Source organism: Rhinoderma darwinii, chromosome 1 (assembly GCF_050947455.1).
Source record: "Rhinoderma darwinii isolate aRhiDar2 chromosome 1, aRhiDar2.hap1, whole genome shotgun sequence".
Lineage (NCBI taxonomy): Eukaryota > Metazoa > Chordata > Amphibia > Anura > Rhinodermatidae > Rhinoderma > Rhinoderma darwinii.
Genome location: NC_134687.1, coordinates 621,261,332 through 621,283,710, shown reverse-complemented (window position 1 = coordinate 621,283,710; position 22,379 = coordinate 621,261,332). Strand labels below are relative to the sequence as shown.

Here is a 22,379-nt window from a genome sequence, read left to right as displayed (position 1 = left end):
TGCATGCTCCCCCTTCCCAAACAAAATAAATTATGTGTTCAGAACATTCTGCCATTTTACAGCCTGAGGGGGGAAAAAAAACAAAACAAAAAAAAAACAACAAAAAACAAAAAATTAAATGTAAAATAAAAAAAAATTAAAAACTGTAAAAAAAAATTGCTGCTTCTCTGGAAAACGGGCTAAGCTAAAGAAAGCCATCCGCTGCTAGGTTAAACTCCAAGAACACTTTATTAAGAACATTAACAGACTAATTTTCAACATTCACTTGTTTATTTTTGTAATTTTTTTTCGCTTGTTTTTTTTTTTTTAAACAGAAAGTATTCTTCAAGATATAAACAAATTTTTGTTAAACTATAATACAGTGGGAGTAAAAATGAACTGAGAAGTTTCTGCTGTACAACAGCGAAGGAAGCTCCCACAACAATGTTTTCCAAACATTTCCTTCAGGCGGCCAAGTTCCATTCTTACGCTTCAGAAAACTGATCTTTAAATTTTTTATTTTTTTTTGTGGTGTCGGTTTTTGTTGTTTTTTTTTTTTTGCCAGAATGCTGAGATTTCAAGTTTATGACTGTTTTTTTTTTTTTGTGTTTCTTTTTCCTGTAAATTTGGCTGCAAATATACAAACGTATTATTAGCTGGAAGTCCCATCCTTGGCTGCATACAGCGATCGTAAAGTCTGAGCAACTTTATTAGTCAGCTTATGTGCGCTCGTTAGCGCTATTTTTTTGTAAATGATGTCCGACTCTTTAATTGTATCGACCCAAGGCACAAGCTTTCGTCCGTCACGGCGTTTGGCCTCAGCCCAAGTGCCACTGTAGGAGCCCGCCATCCACCGAACACTGAACCCGTGGCTGGTTTTCTGAACTACTTTTGCAATCTGTGGCCGGTCCTTGTACTTTGGACAACAAATTGCAATAACATCCTGGACATCGACTGTCTCATTCATGTGGCCTGATAGATCTGAAGAGTCTGATAACCTTTTCGATTTTCTTAACTACAAAGTAGCAAGTAAAAGGAGGGAGAAAAAAAATAAAAAATAAAAAAGGAAAAACAAAAAAACTTAACTTGTCAGTTACCGATAGAAAAACAACAGAGAAATCAAAACCCCAGGCACCGTGGTGAGTTTCCAGCACGCACACAATCCAATCTGTGGGATGCATTGTACCAGCAGTGCCTAGGGGGAGTGTCAGGTCTTTAACGTGTACCACCAAGTTTTACGGCTACTGCATTCAAAAATAAAATCTATAAAAAAACGTGTTACAAAATGATAGCAAGAAAATAGGGACAGAAGAGAAGAGGAAATCTAAATTAAAATTACCTTTTACTTTGGATAAATCTCAATTTCTACGTTTTTTTTTGCCTTTTCCGCTAAACCCTTTCTACAAAAAAAGATGTATAAAAGGTTAAGTCTAGCTACAAAATAGCTTCTTACCCCCACAGCAAAATGATTTCATAAAATAGCCCTGACTCAAAAAGACCACAGCACAGGGACCAAACAACCATATTCACATCTCATCCCTTATAGGCAGGCACAATGACACACATCAGGCTTTCTAGATTTTCTTTTAAAAAAAAAAAAAAAAAAAAAAAAATATGACGGGACTAAAACATTTTACAAAACAAAATTAAAAAAAAAAAAACCTTAAAAAACATTTTCCACAATACATAACACCTGATGCATTCAAGACAAGGACAGGTTGCTGCAGGAAAGTACCTTACATTTTTGGACGACGTACGTCCCTTCAGCACGGGGAGAAGATGAAACTAATATAAGCCAATTACAAGAGGACTTTTTTTTTTTTTTTCCTCTTTATAAAATATTATAGTACAATACAATAGTTGATATGGGTTAAAATATAAATTTTGCATTCTCTCATACACACCAACATGATCACTCTAAATCGGGGGGGTGTCGAAATTCAACATTTTATAAAAAGGAAAAAGGGCCTGTAATAGACCAAAAGTCTAAAAAAAAATAAAAAAAAAAAATAGACAAAAGGGGAATCAAATAAAAAATGTCCCCAGTCTGGATTCTGATCAGTGCTGTGGCAAGTAAATGTTTCTCACAACCACCTCTGTTGTTAGAGTAGCCAGCCAGACACGGATGGTCTGCGTGTCATCTTTTCTAACAACAAAGTGTTAAAACTGATCATAGACACCCAGGTAAGAGGTAATTTGGGAGGTAAATAAAGCCTTGTCCACTGACCATGCATACAACATAAAGTAGTAGGAAAATAACACGAAGGAGCTTTCAAGCAGTTGCTGGCAAAGAAGCAAGGAAAGCTTTGGAGGCTAAGGAGGTAAGAAGCTAGCAACAGACCGAGAGGTGTGAAGGACAAAGCGGAAAGAGCAGGGGGTTCATTTTAAAGACCAAAATTCATACACTCAGGAAAGAGCAGCAAGGCATCCCAAAGGCTTGGATTAACCCTAAACACATTACTTCTCATGCAAAATCCCCCTCTCCCCCTTCCCGGCATATCATACACAACACAAGCATTATACAGTGACAATGATACTATACAGGATTAGTCATCTACATGCACGGAGCAGTATTAATCTGGACCACGTCTTCACACAGCGGAGGTAGTCACGTGGCAGGTATGTGTAATAATATAGGCATAGCAAAGCACCAGTGTCCATATTAAACGGGTGCTTGAGTTACATTTACCATCAATAGTCTACAGAAGTTAGTACAGGGCTACTTACCCCTGACGTGGCCCCAGCCTTCTCCTCCCCATCACTTTCCTCTTCCTCAGTCTCAGCCACATTATTTTTAGGGCTGTTACCTCCAAGCAAATTGGTAATGGCTTTGTTTCGGGCATCTGTGCTAGCAGACACCTCTCCCTCCTCCTCTTCCTCATCAGGGTCTAAATGATCCATGAGTAACTTGAACTATATAAAAAAAAAAAAAAAAAAAAAAAGGTTGAAGCAAAATTATTTATCTTCTATTCAATCAGATCTGTTTTTCGAGAAGTAGATTAGAGTGAAGAGGTCATTTTGATACATTAGGGGAGATATATTAAGTCTCAAACTAATTTACGTTGGCTGAAGGTGCGCCAAATATACGGAGAGGTGAACACATCTTAATATATTTGGCGCATCTTTGGCTGTCCGTGCATAATAAAAAAAAAACTACGCCAACTATGAGCAGGGGTAGACTTGTGGCATAATATACGTCAGTTTCTGGCATAAATGTTAAATAGGTAGTTAGTGGAGGCCCCACCCACTTTGGCTAAACCCCACCCCTTTTCTTGCCACTTTCGGAAAGGGGGGAGAAAAGTTGTAAATTTCAGCGCAACTATGGTTGTGCCAAAATGTTAAATTGTTACATCAGAAAACAGGCGTAAACCTGTTGATATATTCCCCACATTGACTGTTACTCTTTGTCAGGAGACAAGCGAGCCATGGCACATGGACCCTGCGGGGGCCTAAAGAATAAGACCTGTAAAATAAAATGACACATTGCAAGTGGGGGCGGGGAGGGGCGACACTTAAATATTTTGGATTGGGGACGAGGTTTTTCAAGTTGCACCTCTGACAGGTGAAATTATTGTTAAAAGGATTGTCCAGGATTAGAAAAACATGGCTGCTTTCTTCCAAGAACAGTGCCACACAGTCTACAGGTTCAATGTGGTATTGCAGGTAAGCTCTATTCACTTCAATGGACATGAGATGCAATACCACACACAACCAATGGCCAGGTGTGGCATTATTTCTGGAAGAAAGCAGCCATGTTTTTCTAATCCTGGAACACCCTTTTAATTGAGCTAGAAAGTAAAGCAAGTGCATTAGGAAAAGACCATGACAACATTGTACATAGTGTACAAAAAATAATAAAAAAAATAGGTTCAGACTTGTGCCATGGTTTCCAGTTATGGCGATGGTTCCACTAGGCATACCACCTGCGCCCGATGGATCTTCATGACTTACAATGATATCCACAGGACACTTACATCCAAATATTGTTTTGCGATCGTCCTCTTGACGTCATCATTGATCTTGTTGCTGGACATATCCCTCTTGAGAAATTCCAGGGTTTGCTTAGGGTGAAAATGGAATCCTGATTTCCTGTTAATAGCCTTGTCGTATATTTTTGCAGACTCGGATGGTGAATACTTCTGAATTTTACTGAGAACAAAACCAAAATGTTTTTTTTAGAAGAAACCATTAAAAAAATGTACAAGTCTCTATATTAAAAAGGGTAACGGTCATTTAAAAATACTTCTGACGGGTCAAAAGTTTTGATCTGGGTCCGGACACCCACACCGATCACTGATACAAAAGGGCAGAATCGCTCTGATAAATGCGGCGTCCCTTCGGCTCTTCTCGGAGACTTGAGCACTTGTATACCGACTCCTATACTTTGAGCATCTAACCCTTCATTTCAGCGACCACTGGGGGTCTCAGGACCTGGAGCCACAACGATCAAAACCTCTGACGTCACCATATTCAGAGGACTCACTTACCCATCAGAAAACCCACAGAGGTTTTTCAAATGCTGCTTCAGCATCAGAAGTAAGAGGATTCCTTGTGAAGCGTTTGCAAACTCAATGAGCGGAGCAGCAGCGTCCGGCAGGCAGTTCAGGACATAATCGATATCGTCCTCCCCGTCAGAATCAGACTCGGAGGCGGCTCTCCGTCTTGTTCTTCTGGGCTTGACCACCACCACCTCTTCCTCACTCTCGCTCCCACTGCCTTCCTCCGCTGAATCTGCCTTGGCTTTTTTTTTGCGCTTCCCCCCTTTTACCATTGACTGAAAAGTGGATAAGAGCTTGTATTTAAAATGATACGATGACAGAAGATCCATATTTCAGCGCACTGACATTACAATGTACCAGACCGACGAAAAAACGCACCATAATAGAACACACTTACCTCTCTAAATGACTGCAAGAGATTACTACCCGAGACAGATAATGTAATGTCTATGTGATGCATAATGAACAGCGTCTCCTCCTGACTTTGATATGGAAAACCGGCTAGATTGTCCGCTATATACACAAGCATATTCACTTCCGTTTTCTGAAAAACAGGGGAAAAACAATAACTCAGGTTCACTATTGCAGAGACTTTCATTCATTCCCTATGTCGGCGTATTTGTGATCAACATAATACATGATGGTGAATGGCACAACAGAATGCAGCAAATTTAAAGGGGTTGAGGGGATTTAAATATCTGGTATTGCAGATCAGCTTTACTGAAGTGCACTGGGCTGATCTACAATACCACATACAACCTGTGTACAGGGGTGGTGCTGTTTTTGGAAGTGATCAGCCATGTTTTTCTAATCCTGGACAACCCTCTTTAAGCTTCAGGAATGTAATTGACAGAAATTCTCCTAGGAAACTAAATGGGTTTAGATCAATTTATGGTAACCTCGACCCGAGAGAGTGGAATAGCAAAAGAAGATGTAAATCTAATCATACCGCAGCATCATCAAACAGGTTGAGTAATGAGATGAGGAAAGCTCGTCTGTGTTGACGGTTCGATCGGATCATAGAATAGAGGTGGGAGCACAGAGCACTGTTGGCCTCGTCTTGCCGGAACCCGCGCACGACACGCTTGGCGTCGGAAAGAATAGCTTGCTGCACCAGGTAGGACATCTTGATGCCAGCTACCGCTTTCATCTGAAACAAACGTCAAGGAACATTAGAAGTCGCTTTAAAACTAGACTTCGCCACGATGATCGCCTACAGTAGAGGGGATGCACTCACATGGATGAATCCAGTGTATTTCTTGTCTATCTCAATAAGTTGCTGATCGGATTTGTTCCGCATGGATGGCTCAGGGTCTGTCCCCATTGCAATAAGATATGGCACGCACTGGAATCGAGGAAGAGAATTGATAAAAGAAAAGAAATGAGACAATTATATAGAAATGGGAAAATCTTTTCCCGGCACACGATTTTATGTATAGAAGCTCGGTATGGCGCACCTGCACAGGATGGATAAGACCCTGGTTTAGCGTCAATGCGATGACATTGAGAGCAAAATGCCGGACACTTGACTGCTTGTGAAAGAACGACTCCAAAACCTGTTTGAGGTAAAGCTGCATAATGGAGCTGCTCATCCCTGAGGAAATATCTCCCATCTCTTTCAGGTCTTCCTGCTTTGAAAGTTTTTTCCCTGTGAACCAAAATAAGAGGTTAAAGTAATGAAAGGCTAGAGGAACATGAGCGCTGAATAATACAAAGTATGCTAGCAAATTAATTAACCCCTTAAAGACTATGGACACATTTTCACATACATGAAAGTGGTTACCTGGGGTTTAAAACCGTTGCACTAAGTGTCAGGCTGCAATCTTCATTCCTTTATTCACTTTGACTTTTTTTTCATGTGGATGTGTCCCTCCCAGTAAGACATGCTAGATGTGAAGTCTGTGTATCCAGAATGCTGCTTCCTTCACTAGCTCTCATGTGTTAGCATAGATTCATTCATGTACTTTCTCCTTCTACAGCCCATGTCATGTGGCGAGAGGCACTGATGCTGAAGAGTGTAACACCTCCCCCCCTCCCCTTGCAGAGTCTGCCATGGGTTCTACACAGCCTGTGCGATCTCGCATCCCCTCCGTTGTGTGTGCTTTCATCCCTACCTTCCCTCTAATACAGTACAGCCTGTGCGATCTCGCATCCCCTCCGTTGTGTGTGCTTTCATCCCTACCTTCCCTCTAATACAGTACAGCCTGTGCGATCTCGCATCCCCTCCGTTGTGTGTGCTTTCATCCCTACCTTCCCTCTAATACAGTACAGCCTGTGCGATCTCGCATCCCCTCCGTTGTGTGTGCTTTCATCCCTACCTTCCCTCTAATACAGTACAGCCTGTGCGATCTCGCATTCCCTCCGTTGTGTGTGCTTTCATCCCTATCTTCCCTCTAATACAGTACAGCCTGTGTGAACTTTGCCCCCTCCCTGAAGACTTGGAAGCTTTCCTCCCTCTTCACACTCTGATCTGATGTGTGCAACTTCCACACTGGTGCTCTCTCAAACACTAAAATAAGAGGAGGGGGCATGTGACAGAACTCCCCGACAGGAGCAGTGTGCTGTCGGGTTATTGTCAGGAAGCAGCAGCGCAGCCAGTTATGTACAGGAGTTACACAGACTCTACAGCAGCAAAATGGTAGCAAATTTTAATGAATACTATTAAGTTGCTTAATTTTGAATTTAAGACGCAAACCACGAATAAAAAAAAAATAAAAAAAAAAAAAAGTCAGCGCAAAAGTGTCCATAGCCTTTAAAGATGCAGCCAATTTTGACCTAGAGGTGGCAGGAAATATTTGCCCCAGTATTCCAACAGACATTACTGCTTTTATTTTTCGGTTTTCATAATTAATGAACAGCCTTTTCATTTTTGCGGCAGTTTTATTTAATAGCGCCATTTTGGAGTACATCTATTTTAGAATATTTTTTTTAGTGTAAGGCAAAAAGAAAAACTCAGTTTACCATGCTGAATAAACAACGTTAAGGTTTATTCTGCCTTTCGTTATGTTTACAGGGTACTAAACATGTATACGGTTTTGTTTTCTTTTTTATGTTTGATGACTTATATTCTATAAATTCTGTGACTGGAAAGAAATATTTTCAATCTTTGTCTTTTTTTTATAACTTTATTAAACTTTGTTTTTATACTTTGAGTTTTACTTTTAACATACAATGCATTGTATGCATCCCCCTGTATAGCAATGCATAAGTGCCTGTCAGTGAAAAACGGACAGGAATCTACTAGGCCATGCCTAAAGGGCAACTATATATGGAAGTAATGGGGCCTTTCTAGCTGCCATATTGAACCATAGGCCCTTGAGACCACGTGGGTATAGCGATGGTAGGACAAAGGGAGTACCATCCTTTTGTCTTTATCTTTTAGATGTCAGTGTTACTATTGTTTGCGACATCTAAAGGGTTAACCAGCCGATATCACAGTTATCTCTGATGTTGCCCATAGAAGCCTGCCTGTCAATCACAGCTGTCCTCTCGCAGGTGATGTTGCTTCTTTGTCATCACTTTGATGAATAATTTAGGCTACTGGCCATTAATATCAGGCTTCCATTGTTGTAAGTGTACGGCACATGGTGCCACCGGATATCCAACCGTAGGGTTCTTATGTAAAGGATTGGCACAAGCAAACTCCAACTAGGCCATTTTGTTTGGGTAGAATCATGTATGTCATGGGTAGGATAAACTAAATGGAAGATCAGGCTGACCAATGGTAAAAGTTTTAGTTACTAGACTGGTGTCCATTCACTCACAGTCTCTGTCCGCTTGCTGCATCCGCGTGTCTTCCTCTTGTAGGTAGGTCTGGAGGTTCTTCAGAACTTGAATTTTTAAGTTCACTGAGCAGCTCTTGTCGGAGAGAATATTGTTATACAAATTTTTCACCTCCACTTCAAACATAAGAATTGGATGCTGAATGAATGAAAACCCTAGAAAGTAAAAACATCCAAAAAGATTACTACATTAAACTGCCAAATAATAGACAATGAACATGTGGTTAACCCATTTACGACCAAGTACTGCATATGTACGGCATGGGGGAGGAGAGTTGTATGGAGCGCTCTCACAGGCTGAGCCCGCTCCATACGCTGTTGGTGTCCGCTGTATATTACAGCTGACACCATTGTTTAACATCAGGTGCCGGAGGTAACTCTGACCCTGGCTGTTTAATCACTTAGATGCCGCGGTCAAAAGTGACAGCGGCATCATAGCCATTACAAAAGAGGATGGGCCCACCTGACAGCCCAATGGCCTGGTCATAAAGGTGTTAAACAAAAGTTACTGTATTATAACAACTAGTGTTCTGACAGTGGGCAATCCCAGCTAGGTTGAAGTGGTTGTCCACGTTAAAAAAACATGGCTGCCTTTCTCCAAAAAACAGCACCACATCTGTCTACAGATTCTGTCAGGTAATGCAGCTCAGCACCATTGACGTGAACGGGGCTGAGCTGCAGGACCACACACAACCTGTAGACCGGTGTAGTGCTGTCTTAGGAAGAAAACACCCATGTTTTTCTATTCCTGGACAAACCCCTTTAAAACTTTCAGGCCGAAAAACTGGAGTATGTGATCCCAGCGAAAAATGGTGACTTAAGAAATCTCTTGAAAACATTTACATATGAAAACTTCCAGAAGATGTAAGACACCCCTCTAAAGACAAGCAAAAAACACCTTAGCAATGGAAAAAAAGTACTCTCTCACCAAGACCAATGATGGCTTTAGTTTGCACTTCTTCATCTGAGTGTTTTGTAAAATACAACAGTAACTCCAAAACTTTGTCCTTAATGTTGACCTGCAACATAAATAAAAAAAAAAATGCAGCATTAGAACCGATGATCACCTAAATACGAGGTGAAAATCCTGCAGATCTGACACTTACTTTGCTGCTACCCTTGAAATCTTCTTGATCAAAGTCAAAATGTCGACAGAGAGCCCCAACAGTAAAAAGCGACCGCAGGAGAGCTGGCTTGTTAGTGGTCAGGACTGTGCTGTTTGCGTCTTCTTGATGCTCGGTTTTTAACTTTATAAGAGCGCCTGGAAATAAGTTTACAATGCAGAATTAAGATAAATGCACTTTATTTTTTTTCCCATCATGCAGCTCTGCATTCTCTACCTTGTGGAAACATCATAAGGCCTAGTTTACGCTTTGCATTAAGAAGCAAAACAAAATAAAACCTTTTCCACAGGTTGTCCATAGAAAAGCATGGTTTGGGACCCGCAGTTGAACCTCTATATGAATATAATACAACATTAACTATAGAATGGCTTGTCTAAGGTACATATAGGCAATATATGACAGTCGGACAAACCCACACACTATGTAATGTGCACAGGGGTGTCCTTACCCTCAGATAAGTCACCGCCAGGGGAGTCTGCGGGCATATCCTGGCTTATTCCCCTCTCCCCAATGAAGACACACACATGCTCGGCCATAGGGAGTCGAGAGGAACAGCCGTCTGCCAAACGAGCATTTGTCAGACAATTCAGGTATTTGTGCCACATGACCACGCTCAGACTAAGAGTCCCACAGCCTCGTATTTCTGGACCGCAAATCAGTTTCTCTGTGCAGTCGCTCAATGTGGCCCTCATACGATGCGTAGAGAAACTGACTTCCGGTCCACAGAGAAGAGGCTGTGGGATTCTGGGAGTCTGAGCGGATTACTCACGAATTAAGCGCTCAGTAGGCACACTAACTACACTACTATTTATCTGATCAACGCTACTATTGGAGGAAACTGAAATATTTCTGCTGGGAATGCTTCTTTAGAGTAACTGCACTTTAGAAAAAAAAACAAAAAAAACTTGATATGTCACAGCGACATGAGAAGTTTTGATCAGTGGGGTTCAGGGGCTGATCACTGACCTTCGCTAAAACTCCGGTATAGAAGCTCTTAGCTGAGAGCTCTACACCTTTGGCTGTGTTCGGCGCTCGTCGTCGGGTTGCAGATAGGCTCATAGATCTTTTATATGACCCGTCTTCAGGCTGCCGAAGAGCTTCGATTACAGTCAAAAGTGCAAAGATCTCAGCTGAGCGCTCCCGCACCTACGTTTTATTGATGGTCTGTGTATCTGCACCCGGAACCCTACCAGATCCAAACTTCTGATATGTCGCTATGACATGTCAAAAGTTTTTGGAAAATACAGTTACTCTTTCAGAGTAGACATTGCCTTTATCCTTTAAGACTTGAAATAGGACAAGGAACCTGGAGTGCCATCTAGAGCAAGTACAATAAACATCATGATTTTCTACATCCTAAATGAGAAAAATATACATATAAACTTACCATAATATCTATTAAAACAGGCCCAAACAAACTTATAATTCTGCGTTACTTTGTTTACCACAGCCCCGAGACAGCTTACACAATGCTGTACTACCTGGAATAAAAAATAAAAAAAAAGCCAAAAGGTCATTTTCCAATATAAAGCAATACTACCTAATGATAGCCACAGGAATAATATTGTATCACTTTATCTTGCTACATAGTCGTCAAAGCATAAGCCATCATAATAAGGTCTGGCTTACACCACGTGATTTATAGGAAACTTACTGTCATGCCATATTTGATGATTAGTTTCATGAGGTCCTCCTCTATAGTGGCGAGGAAAGTCTCACTCGGATGCTCCATTAGTGGCACAACCAGCTCCAAGATTTTCGCCACATTGCATATTACCATGAAATCATTCTGGGTCTGTAACATGAGATCAATATGAGAGTAAATAAACACATGACTTCTCCGATGGATCCTGAGTAACGTCCGTGCCTTGTGGTACTTACACTACATTTAGTGGTGAGGTACGGCTGCATGGTCATGGCGTGTTTTACCATCAACTGAGGCCTGATTTTACTAAATAAGAACAGAGTGGTGATGCAGGCAACCAGCCGGCCCGAATTCCCACCTTTATTGTCCGATTCTAGGGGGTTAAAATAAAACAAAAAGCTTATAATATCTCTCATTATGTTCAGATTTCATGGTTTAACCTCAGTATAAGCTGAATGTCCACATACCAGCCATGGACTCCTCATACTTGATGATGTGCTCCACCAGGTTGTCCACTAAGTGTGTACAGGCTTTTCTTACAGGCTTGTATGAGGCATCTTCTTCGATTTTTAAAAGCTGCGAAGATTGAGACAAATGGAGGTGAATTTTTCTCCTGAAAAGCAAATGACATTTCCCTTATAATGAAGATCTTCTGCTCACATTTTGAAGCAGTTGTTCAAACCAGTCGTAACCCGTGTCCTTGCAAGCGGCAACCTAAATAAAAGCCCAATATAATCCTGGTGAGTGAACAGGTACTGATGCATACAATGGGCATTACCAAACGCAACTTCCGGTAGTGCTTACCACATCTGTTATGTTCAGGATTTTTCGGGTCATCGCGGCTTTATCATTTTGGGGGGTTGGTGTGAACCAGAGTTTCTGGAATGTTTCATTCACCAATTTCTATGGAGGAAAAATGACAGAAATGTATAGCATTAGTTTAGTCCTTACGTAGCTACTAGTCTGTCCAATGAACAGAATGTTTCCAAGGCAATAACTTTCCCCCCCTCCCCCAGTTTTGAGGTTATATTAGGGTCTCAAAAAAGTGTTGAGTCCACTAACTAGGGGGGGTAACGTAGTGTGTAGCAGGTTTACACAGTGAAGATCTCTGATTCGATGTTACTTCATGCTGGATGTAGTTATATTAGCAGCAGTATAAGATGAATTCCTGTGTATTATAAAACAGCAGGGGGAGGAGAAGGCTAGAGGAGGCGGAGGTGAAGGCTAGAGGAGGCGGAGGTAAATCCTGTCACCGCTTTCTTCTCAGGGTGTATGTAGTGAGAGACTCAGAACAACCTTTTACAAGCAGCTGTATTTACCCCTAACTAGCCGATTAACCCTTTACAAGAAGTCTTCTCCTCTTCTAGCAGATTAACCCTTTATAGGTAACTTCCCTCTCTAGCAGATTATCCCTTTACAAGCAGCTGTCTCCTTCTCAAGCACCGGGTCGCTCCGGCGGGGGACCCAATACTTGTTTGCATGCATGTAGTATGTGTCCACGGCAGCCAATAAGAGGGCTCAGTGGGTCTCTCTGGTGACTAATCGTATTTCTGGCATAATGCCATAAATACAACATATGGCCGCTGAGCCCTCTGAATGACTGCAGCTACGTGCACGTAAACAAGCACCAGGACTGCCACTGGAGCGACAGTGCTGAATCGCCAGGGGCAAGAAAAGGCAAGTATGGCTTTTTTTTTTTAACTTTATTTCATAAGAAAAAAATGTACACTTCCCGGAGAACCCCTTTAACCCTTTACAAGCAGCTGTCTCCTCTTTTCCTAGCAGATTAACGCTGAACAAGCAGCAGTCTCCGTGCTCCTCTGTTAGATTAACCCTCTACATGCACCTGTCTCCTCCTTTAACAAATTAACACTTTACAAGCAGCTGCCTCCACCTCTAGCTGGGCTGTATAATACTACACAGGGAAACCTTATTACATGGCTGATAAATAACAATATTTTGCATGAAGTCAAGTTCAGACTCCTGGCAGGTGGTGAGTGAATTTTCCGCTGCTTTGCCATCCATTTCGATGCATTGAGGAATTAATCCACCAGGGCTTTACTTAATGTCAAAAATATTTTAATATCTTTTATTAACCAATCAGTTGCTGTATCGAATCAGCCCCCCCCCCCACCCTCCTGCCATAGAGTTGGAATATCCCAGAGAAGAAGAGAATCTCATCAGATTTTGACCTCACTCTGCTAAAATGAAAGTAAAGCCTGTGTCCTGTATTACTGAGGGCAATCCTCTGATTGGCTAATGGTAAGTATTTGAAAAAAGTCTTAATAAAATCTACTTTTTTCATTCTTCTCAGAACATCTTTAAAAATCAAGAAAACTTAGAGCCCATGCTACATTTCCATAAACCATCCTTAATGAGTAAAAAAAACAAAACCTGTGATTTAGCAATTCATTAGTCCCACGACACATCATACTATAGTGGGGGGGGGGGGGGGGTGTCCTTACCTATGTGTATGCTTCAGTACACGTCTATGTGCTCTTACCTTAATGCCTTCTTCATCATTGACTCTGCGGATCATCTTCACGCACATCTCTGTAATTTTTGGAAAGGTTGGTTGCTCCAAGCAGATATCTCGCAAGATCTTTATCACCCTCTTCCTCACACTAATACCAGTGTCCTGCATTTTAATGATAAAGATGTAATGAGACAAAATATTCGAAACAATACATTTTGGTGTGGATGTGGCTACAGGCCCTCGCGACACACTTACCAGTATCCTCTCAACGAGCATTTCATAATACTGCTCAGCAAGCTGGGGTCTGCAGAGCACAAAGCGTCCTAACAGCTCCACTGCTGCTTCTCGCACACTGGTTGAGTTGTCCATCAGTCTCCCATGAACTCCTCTCTGCATATCCAGCTGTAGGAGGAAGGCGGCCCAAGATTACCAAATGAAAAAATAAAAATGATCAAAACTTCACTGCATTACAAGTCAAAATCATACCCTGGCAAGGATGCTCGGATCTACGGCTACAACTTCAGACAAACACTTCATGGCCTTCGTTCGGACAGCAATTGCATTCTCCCCTAGTACCCGCAGAATCTGTAACAAATAAAAACTATCAGTAATGCACCAGGCTTTGTGACCACGTTATCTGGAATACAGTCATGGAAAGTGTGGTGCGAAGCTTCAGCCATAGCTTTGCGAACGTGATTCCATTATTTCCTATTTACCTGGGTCAAATAAATATCAAAACTCTGGGCAAACGGCCTCATAGAGGCCAAGTATCGCACAATCAAACAAGCATCGTCATAGTCAACGGTGTCAGAACTTGACCTAGAAGAAAAGATTAGAAACCGTTACTACGCGGTCACCAGACGATACTAGAGCGAGTTACGTTTCTTTTGCGGCTTACTTCAAAGTGCTAAACTGTGATGGTGCGGTTTTAATGATGCTGCGGAGGAATTTTTTGCGCTTTTCTGCTCGCTGCATAATCTCTCCTGTGGACTCAACCTCTTTTGCGTGGTGTGCTCCTTCAGAGTCCTCATCCTTTTGGGATTTCATGGCCTTTTCTGTCTCCATTGTAGTGTCACGGAACCACTGAGCTATATAAAATTTCCGAGAAAACTGAGGAAGAGGAGAAAGCGGGGGATGTGTTCAACTGAGTATTTACAAGCTTCACCTGGAGCCCTGAAAGGTTCAAGTTACAGTGCGGACGATGCAGCAAAACGTACCACTAGAGACGGATCGGTCTCCGTATTCTCCTCCAGGTAATCTAATAGAGCCTTCTGGAGCTGCTGAATCTCATCTTCACCTTCAGGGGCTTGTAATGATACAGACTAAAAAAAAAATCAAACCGGAACTCTAAGCATTATGAGAAACACAATACACTATGAACAATTTTGTAGCAGACACTGGAAGTTTAGTATTTTGAGGTGGTACTGAATGACAAAAATTTTGAAAAGTTTATATAACATTTCTCATATCTGGTGATTTTTATTTAAGTGTACTTGGGCTAGAACACAGCAGCAAGACTTCATTTAATTCTTACAGTATAGCCACACCCCAAATATAGGTTTTAACACTAGGGGGCATTACTTGACAGACATTGCTTCTCTCATCTCCTAATATACATATGTTTTTCCTCATGTTGGTCATTAATGGCATATCCGGAGGATATGCCATAAATGTTCGATAGGTGCGGGTCCCAGGGGTTGCTGCTCTCCGGTTGACAAGGTGGTTGGGAGTACAGAAACAGCTGAGCTCGCTGAACTGCGCTGTTTCCATAACCATAATTATGCAAACAGCGTAGCACAGCTAGATAAGCTGTTTGCGTAGTTCCCAAGTTCCGGAAATAGCGTAGCTCTGCGTGCTATACTGTATCCGTAACTCCTATTCATTTCTATGAAGGTTACGGAAGCATTGTCACTTCGCCAGCTCAGTCGTTTACAAACTCCCGACAACCTCGTCAGTCAATAGCCGTAGGGCAGCGAGAGCAAGAGAAGGTAGGAAAGGGGTCCCTATTCTAGAGATGGGTGAGGGACCCGCATGCATCGGACATTTATGGCATATCCTTTGGATATGCCATAAAGGTTTAAGATGGGAAAATCTCTTTAAAGGGAAGGTGTCATGATAAAAAATTTTTTTATATGTTCTTGATTTTAGTATGTTATTAAAATACATTTTATTTATTTATGTTTTTGTGTTTTACTTTTTTCTGACTTTTACTTCTCTTATGGGGGCTGCCATTTTTTTTTTTCATCTCTGTCGATTAACGACACATACAGAGGGAATACGGCACATACATCCCCATAGTGAATGCGAACGGGAGCCGTTCCATTCACTATAGTGTACGCCGTCTGTGCATGCGCCGTTCCCACACAGTCCAAATGGAAGGTCTTCGGCAGTGCGACATCCGGCGCCATTTTCATGTGGACCGGAAGCCGCGGTTGGACAGTAAGATGACTACTTCCGGTCGCGGCTTCCGTCCATATGTTCCGAAGCAAGGACTAGGAGCGGAGGCAGCAGGTAAGTCATGTTTGTGTTATAACCACTGTATCTAATCCTCCTACACTGTGCATTTGCTCAACAAATGGCGGCACAGTGTAGGAGGTTTCAACATTCCACCCCCTCCTTTATCCTGGCACTAGCCAGGATAAAGGAGGGGGGATTGTTTGAGCACACTAGAGCGAGTGTGTCTTCTCCAATTTTGCAGCATAAAGCAATGAGGTTGCTTTACCACATGCCAATGCTGCAATTTTGGGAATTGCTCCCTCTAGTGACCATCACATGGAAATGTTATAAATTAGAATCTAATTTATAATATTTCCTGACTTAAAATTTAAAAAAAAATTATAACAATGTGTAATCATTTATATACTAACTGCTTAACTAAAAAAAAAAAATAAAAAAAAAATTCTAGCGTCACATTCCCTTTAAGGCTAGCGTTTCACAAGCCGCATTTTTGACAGCCTGAGGCCCCATGCACACGCCCGTATTTTTGTCCACCCGTAAATACGGGTCCTTGGTCACACGTATTTGACCCGTATTGCACCAGTATTTATGGCCCCTTGCCCGTAAGTACGGGTCCGGTGTCACCAGTATGCCACCCGTATTTTTGGCTGCAAAATTGCACTGCAGTAATCGGCAGCCCTTCTCTCTATCAGTGCAGGATAGAGAGAAGGGACAGCCCTTTCCGTAATAAAAGTAAAAGAAATTCATACTTACCCGGCCGTTGTCTTGGTGACGCGTCCCTCTCTTGACATCCAATCCGACCTCCCTGGATGACGCGGCAGTCAATGTGACCGCTGCAGCCTGTGATTGGCTGCAGCGGTCACATGGGCTGAAACGTCATCCCAGGAGGCCGGACTGGAGGAGGAAGCAGGGAGTTCTGGGTAAGTATGAACGTCTTTTTTCTTTTTACAGCTTTATCTAGATTGTGATCGGTAGTCACTGTCCAGGGTGCTGAAACAGTTACTGCCGATCGCTTAACTCTTTCAGCACCCTGGACAGTGACTATTTACTGACGTCTCCTAGCAACGCTCCAGTAATTACGGATGCACACACGTAGTCACCCGTAATTACGGGAGCCCCATAGACTTCTATGGGCTGGCCGTGCCGTAATTACGGCCTGAAATAGGACATGTTCTATCTTTTTCAACGGCACGGGCACCTTTCCGTAAGCAAACGTGGAGGTACCCGTGGCCAATAGAAGTCCATGGGCCCATAAAAATGTGCCGTAATTACGGGAGTTTTTACGGTTGTGTGCATGGGGCCTGAATGTCAGAAAATTAAATCTATGCCTGCTATGAGTAGGCATAGATTTGTGCCCAAAATTGCATCATTTTCTGGCTTTCACCTGAATAAATCTGTGCTAAATATGGAGACCACGAGCACTTCATTGGGGCTATGCACAAACTTTCCATTTTTGGCGAGTGTGGCATATACAGTAACATTTTTGAGCAATTATGGCACAGTAAATGATTGGTGACACTTTTTGGCGGTTTACATAAAAAAAACTGTAGCAAATACATTGATAAATGTGGGCTATTGTGTTCTTACTAAACAGGTTTCTTACACGTTAGCTATGGGTATATCAATTCTCAAAGCCCATTTCTCACCTGCTTTAGTATTCGGTCTATTGATCCTTGGTCCATCTTGCTGGTAACTGCGTCCTTCCTGAGTCGTGCTGCTACTGTACCCAAGTAGTCCAAGGAAGCCACACGTAGCGCCATCTCTGTGGACTTGTTACTAAACTGATGAACCTATAAACACAAGCAACAAAATCTTTATAAGTTATGTCTGTTAAACGCAGCCAACAGACAACCTTGAAGGCCGTCGTCATAATTCAATATCTTAAATAAAGGATATGCAAACAAAAAATAAAACCCTACCAAGAGTCGACCAAGCAAACTCAGCAAGAGTTCAGCCGCTGGCCACTCAGGCTTGTTAACAGTAGACAGAAGATCCTGGACGAAGTTTTCAAACAGTGGCCTGTAGTCCTCCTCCGCCTGCTTACTTCCGCACCTATAGGAAAAATCAAGTCATTATAATACCTGCAAATTACAGACAGGTATTTATACAATGCTTTTGGTAGGAGATAATATAAAGCCCCCCATACTCACTTTTTCAGAAAAATAGATAGAAAATTCTGCGCTGTCCGCATGGCAGTTTCATATGAGTTGGTGATAAAAACATCCTGGTCAATCTGGAAACACAAATGGAGATTGATAAGAATGGCTGGCAAAGGATCTCAACTGCAAACCTGTCTCGGTAAAATCCAAGATTTCTTACTTTCTTGTTTGACTCCTCTTCTATATGATCCCTATCGGATGGAAGATGCACTACACATTGTATCAGCTGTAAGACCAGTGCGGTTACCATTTGTATGTACATGGCTTCCCCATCATCATCACTGCTGTTTAACCTGCAGGAGCACAAAAAAAATTATAAATAGCAGATCAAGATTCATAGTGTCAGCAAAGGACTAATTTTCTCTGGAACATGGGATTTTTCCAAACATAGGAGTCATGTCTACCAAAACCCTGTATCTAAATTTCAGTACTTGAAAAGTGGTCAGGAAGCCTTCAATTTTATTTCAGCCATTTCCCTTTAAAGGGTAACTAAACTTTTTAAAAACTTAGGACAAGATCACTGAGCACTGAGACCTCCACCGATTGCTAAAATGAAGCAGCAGAAGCACTCGGGTGAGCGCTGTGTCACTTAGTTTCTGATCGGCTTTCCTCGGCGCGCCGTACGGGTTCAATAGAAAGTCTATGACTGTACATTGCTCCGAGGAAAGCCGATTAAGAACGAAGCGGCACAGTGCTTACCCGAGCCCTTCCGCCGCTTCCTTTTAGCGATCGGTGGAGGTCTCAGTGCTTGGACCCCCACTGATCAACAATTGACATGTCATAGTGAAATGTCCGAATTTTTGATTGGTGGGGTCTAAGCACTGAGACCCCCACATATCACTAAAATGAAGCGGCAGTAGGACTTGGGTGAGCGCTGAGTTTATTGTTTGGCTTTCTTCAGAGTGGTGTACGGACTCAGACTTTCTATTGAGCCCGTACAGCGCTCCAAGAAAAAACGATCAGAAACAAAGTTGTTTTAGCGATCGGTGGGGGTCTCACTGTTTGGACCCCCACCAATCAAAACTGATAGGTCAAAAGTTTTTTTATAAGTTTACTTACACTTTAACCATAAGAATGGGTATTTTTTGATAACTCACCGTAAAATCCTTTTACTGACCTCACTGGGAGACACCAACACTTTGGTAGCTGTCAATGGGAAACACAGGTACCAAGGTGTCTATGTCCAACAATGAAAAGCGAGGGCCAGCTTACATGCATTATGTTAAAATAAAATATGCTTTCAGTAAGGCAAGACAAAAAATACCTAAAATTCCTTAGGCTTCTTTTACTTGTTGGCAGTCTTGCAAGAGAGGTGAACAGCTCCTCCAAAATCAGCTGCCTGTGTTTTTCGTACCTGGAAAATACCTGTGAAAAAGACAGAAGGTAAGTTAGCTACAGATCTTCAGACATGGTAATATGGATTTGAAACTAGATGATGTCTATATTGTTACAGCGTTTTGTGAAGGCTACAGACAGGATGGAGATCTTTCTCGCCCCTAAAAAGAGGTTGTTCTATTAGGCCATGAAAGATGAAAGTAAGGGTGTCATGCATGAAACTGCTCTAATAGCTAGAGCCAGGATGTGCATCCAACAAAGCTGACTCTAGAAGTCCACGACTATCCATTACAACTTTATGGAAGTTAAAGTAGTTGTCCAGTTTAGAACACCCATTTCCATACACCGTAATAGGGAATTCTGAGTTAATAAAGGGGGATCCTCTGTTCAGGATCCTCATCTCATGGCCAGAATGGAGAGAGGTTGTAAAGAGCGTCTCTCGCTCTGGAGGAGCGGTCCTGTGTTACACAGACAACACACTGATATGAATGCACTGTGTAATACTTCATTTCCGTTGCGGTGGCGCTGCAGGGAAACTGAACACTCACTGCCAGGTTTCCCAACAGATTTCAGCTGATCGCTGGGGGTCCAAGCAGAATGACACTTTGTGATCAGCTTATTGTCAAAGCGGACAAGCCCTTTAAGAGAAAACAAAAAACCTTAAATTATACAGATCGATTCTCACCGCAGTAACTAGCTTGATGGCACACAACTGCAACTCGCTGACACTTTCCACAAAGAAAGGCGTAATCCCCATTGAGGACACCTGTTGAAACAAAGATAATGATAAGTACACAAGTGCTGACAGACAGACAGACTAGACGTAGATTCCTGGTAAAAAAAAAAAAAATCTTAGATTATTGGATACATACAACTTGAAAAAGAAATGCCCCTTACCTGCAGGATGGTTGTGTCTGTAAGTAGTTGTATCTCTAGGAGCTCTGACAGACTGGCCACAATGTCGCACACTTTGTTGTACAGCATTACAATGACCCTCTGCTTGTGGGTTGAACATTTTGCACGTTTTGCTTTTGAGCTCATCAATCCCCCTGCATAGAAACAGCCCAGTATTCATTGTGAGAAACCAAGAAGTCTCAATTAAAAAACCTCTGCTATAAATCAATCATTTTTTCCCTATAAACCAAAAATGAAGAGAACGACTATTACCTATACAGATCTGAATATGTACAAAACCTCTAATGCAGGGAGGCCAAAGGCTACACTACTGGAACATACACCAAAACATACATGCATGTTATCTACAACTAGTAGTATACATAGAAACTCAAAGAAACAGACTGCAACATACACCATGTAACACTAACTCACCTCCGTGAGGATCGACCCTATAGACAGGATCATACTGTGGATAAAGTGTGTTTTGTAAATGAAATTTAGTGTACTGGAGAACACGCTCGATAACATCCTCAATATAAACTGCCTTAGGCATACTGGGGGATGTCATGATGTTGATCGCTGTCAAGCAGGCATCAGCGGATTTGGTAACACGCTCCATGATCAGATCACGCCAGAGCTTTTCCTCGTCTTCCGTATCATTATTCTACAATGAGACACATGCAATTAGAAATGTGCCGCCGTGTAGCATCATACATCTTCACATATACTATCCTGACATCTGTGCCGTCGTATTCTAGCACTTTCCACTGCATCGCCGGCATAATTAAAAAAGATTAAATGGCTTGAAAAGGATATAGAAATAGCACGAATTGCACATGGTCATGGGTTACCCTCGATTTTTGGGGGGAAAGAAAATGATTGTAAGGAAAGTGTTTGTATTGTGGGAAATATTGTGCATTAGAACGGCCAACACTACGACTGTAGCATTGATCAAAACAGTTTTTTTAGTGCCATGGTTTTTGTAAGGCTTGGTTTAGACTGCGTTTTGTCCTCCATTAAGCGTGTGTGCCGGAAAAGCTCACGATATACAAGTGAAACATGTTCATAAGTGTTGATTAGTTAGATGGAGGCCAAAACAGTTTCCTCTTGGCCTCTATCTGGTCAGAATATCATCCGGTTATATCCTGTAAAAAAAAACCTTCTCCGTCAACGGATTCCATATTAGCCTAAGGGTGATGGATCTAACGTATGTTTAACGGACACGTCATTGGCTGTTCAATCGCTTTAACCCCTCCAATATCAGCAGTGTATATATCTATATATATATATCTATATCTACACATACACACACGGGGAAGAGGGGGCAGTATGGAGCGGGCTTACACGGCTGAGCCAGCTCCATAAGACAAGGGTGTCTATAACCTCTTAGCTGTCGCGGTCAGTAGCGGCCGTGGCATCTAAGCAGTTAGAAATAGGGGGCGTCCCCCCTGACGTTGCATTGCCATAATCGTATTGACCCGCAGAGTAATGTTAACATGTCATTTTCACTACATGGTGAACGCCGTAAAAACAAAAAACTCAAAAAGCAATGGAGGAATAACTGTTTTTTTCCGATTTCACACCACAAAGAAATTTTTTCCAATTTCCCAAAACATTATATGATATAACAAATGGTACTGTGACAAACTACAGCTTGTTCCGCAAATAAACAAGCCCTCCTCCGGCTCAGAGGATGGAAAAATAAATAAGTTATGGCTTTTGGAAGTAGGGGAGGAAAATGCGAAAATGAAAATCCCAAAAATGGCTGTGGAGGGAAGGGGTTAATAAAGTACTCATTAAATGGATGAAATTACAGCCTATAGGTGAAGGATAAGTTAAACAGATGCTTAAAACAGTGGCATTCGTCACCGATTGACGATAATGTTATAAACGGATCCCATATTAGTCTATGGGTATTATTGGCTGCCAATGTTGGGCATCCGAGACACAGGCTCTGTTCTACGCATACGTCGGGGGCTTTTCCCAGCGTACACGTTAAATGAAATACAAAAATGCAGTGTGAACC

General features: G+C 42.0%; 1 protein-coding gene across 1 annotated transcript in view; it reads right to left on the bottom strand.

The window, feature by feature from the left end:
- Positions 1 to 209: 209 nt before the first annotated feature.
- Positions 210 to 22,379, bottom strand: part of NIPBL (NIPBL cohesin loading factor) — a 63,446-nt gene continuing 41,276 nt past the window's right edge. The window contains exons 13-44 of the mRNA XM_075847595.1: positions 21,068 to 21,120; positions 20,786 to 21,017; positions 20,354 to 20,505; positions 20,142 to 20,222; positions 19,386 to 19,486; positions 18,282 to 18,414; positions 18,113 to 18,195; positions 17,882 to 18,014; positions 17,609 to 17,752; positions 14,723 to 14,827; positions 14,404 to 14,615; positions 14,222 to 14,324; positions 13,992 to 14,090; positions 13,761 to 13,907; positions 13,533 to 13,667; positions 11,834 to 11,932; positions 11,690 to 11,743; positions 11,497 to 11,605; positions 11,266 to 11,402; positions 11,039 to 11,179; positions 10,772 to 10,865; positions 9,367 to 9,521; positions 9,189 to 9,279; positions 8,243 to 8,416; positions 5,936 to 6,126; positions 5,716 to 5,823; positions 5,428 to 5,628; positions 4,876 to 5,022; positions 4,467 to 4,753; positions 3,954 to 4,128; positions 2,707 to 2,892; positions 210 to 994 (exon numbers count right to left, since the gene is read on the bottom strand). Coding sequence (XP_075703710.1) covers positions 632 to 994; positions 2,707 to 2,892; positions 3,954 to 4,128; positions 4,467 to 4,753; positions 4,876 to 5,022; positions 5,428 to 5,628; positions 5,716 to 5,823; positions 5,936 to 6,126; positions 8,243 to 8,416; positions 9,189 to 9,279; positions 9,367 to 9,521; positions 10,772 to 10,865; positions 11,039 to 11,179; positions 11,266 to 11,402; positions 11,497 to 11,605; positions 11,690 to 11,743; positions 11,834 to 11,932; positions 13,533 to 13,667; positions 13,761 to 13,907; positions 13,992 to 14,090; positions 14,222 to 14,324; positions 14,404 to 14,615; positions 14,723 to 14,827; positions 17,609 to 17,752; positions 17,882 to 18,014; positions 18,113 to 18,195; positions 18,282 to 18,414; positions 19,386 to 19,486; positions 20,142 to 20,222; positions 20,354 to 20,505; positions 20,786 to 21,017; positions 21,068 to 21,120 — 4,625 coding nt within the window. The 3' untranslated portion in view covers positions 210 to 631. The remainder of the gene's footprint in view (positions 995 to 2,706; positions 2,893 to 3,953; positions 4,129 to 4,466; positions 4,754 to 4,875; positions 5,023 to 5,427; positions 5,629 to 5,715; positions 5,824 to 5,935; positions 6,127 to 8,242; positions 8,417 to 9,188; positions 9,280 to 9,366; positions 9,522 to 10,771; positions 10,866 to 11,038; positions 11,180 to 11,265; positions 11,403 to 11,496; positions 11,606 to 11,689; positions 11,744 to 11,833; positions 11,933 to 13,532; positions 13,668 to 13,760; positions 13,908 to 13,991; positions 14,091 to 14,221; positions 14,325 to 14,403; positions 14,616 to 14,722; positions 14,828 to 17,608; positions 17,753 to 17,881; positions 18,015 to 18,112; positions 18,196 to 18,281; positions 18,415 to 19,385; positions 19,487 to 20,141; positions 20,223 to 20,353; positions 20,506 to 20,785; positions 21,018 to 21,067; positions 21,121 to 22,379) is intronic.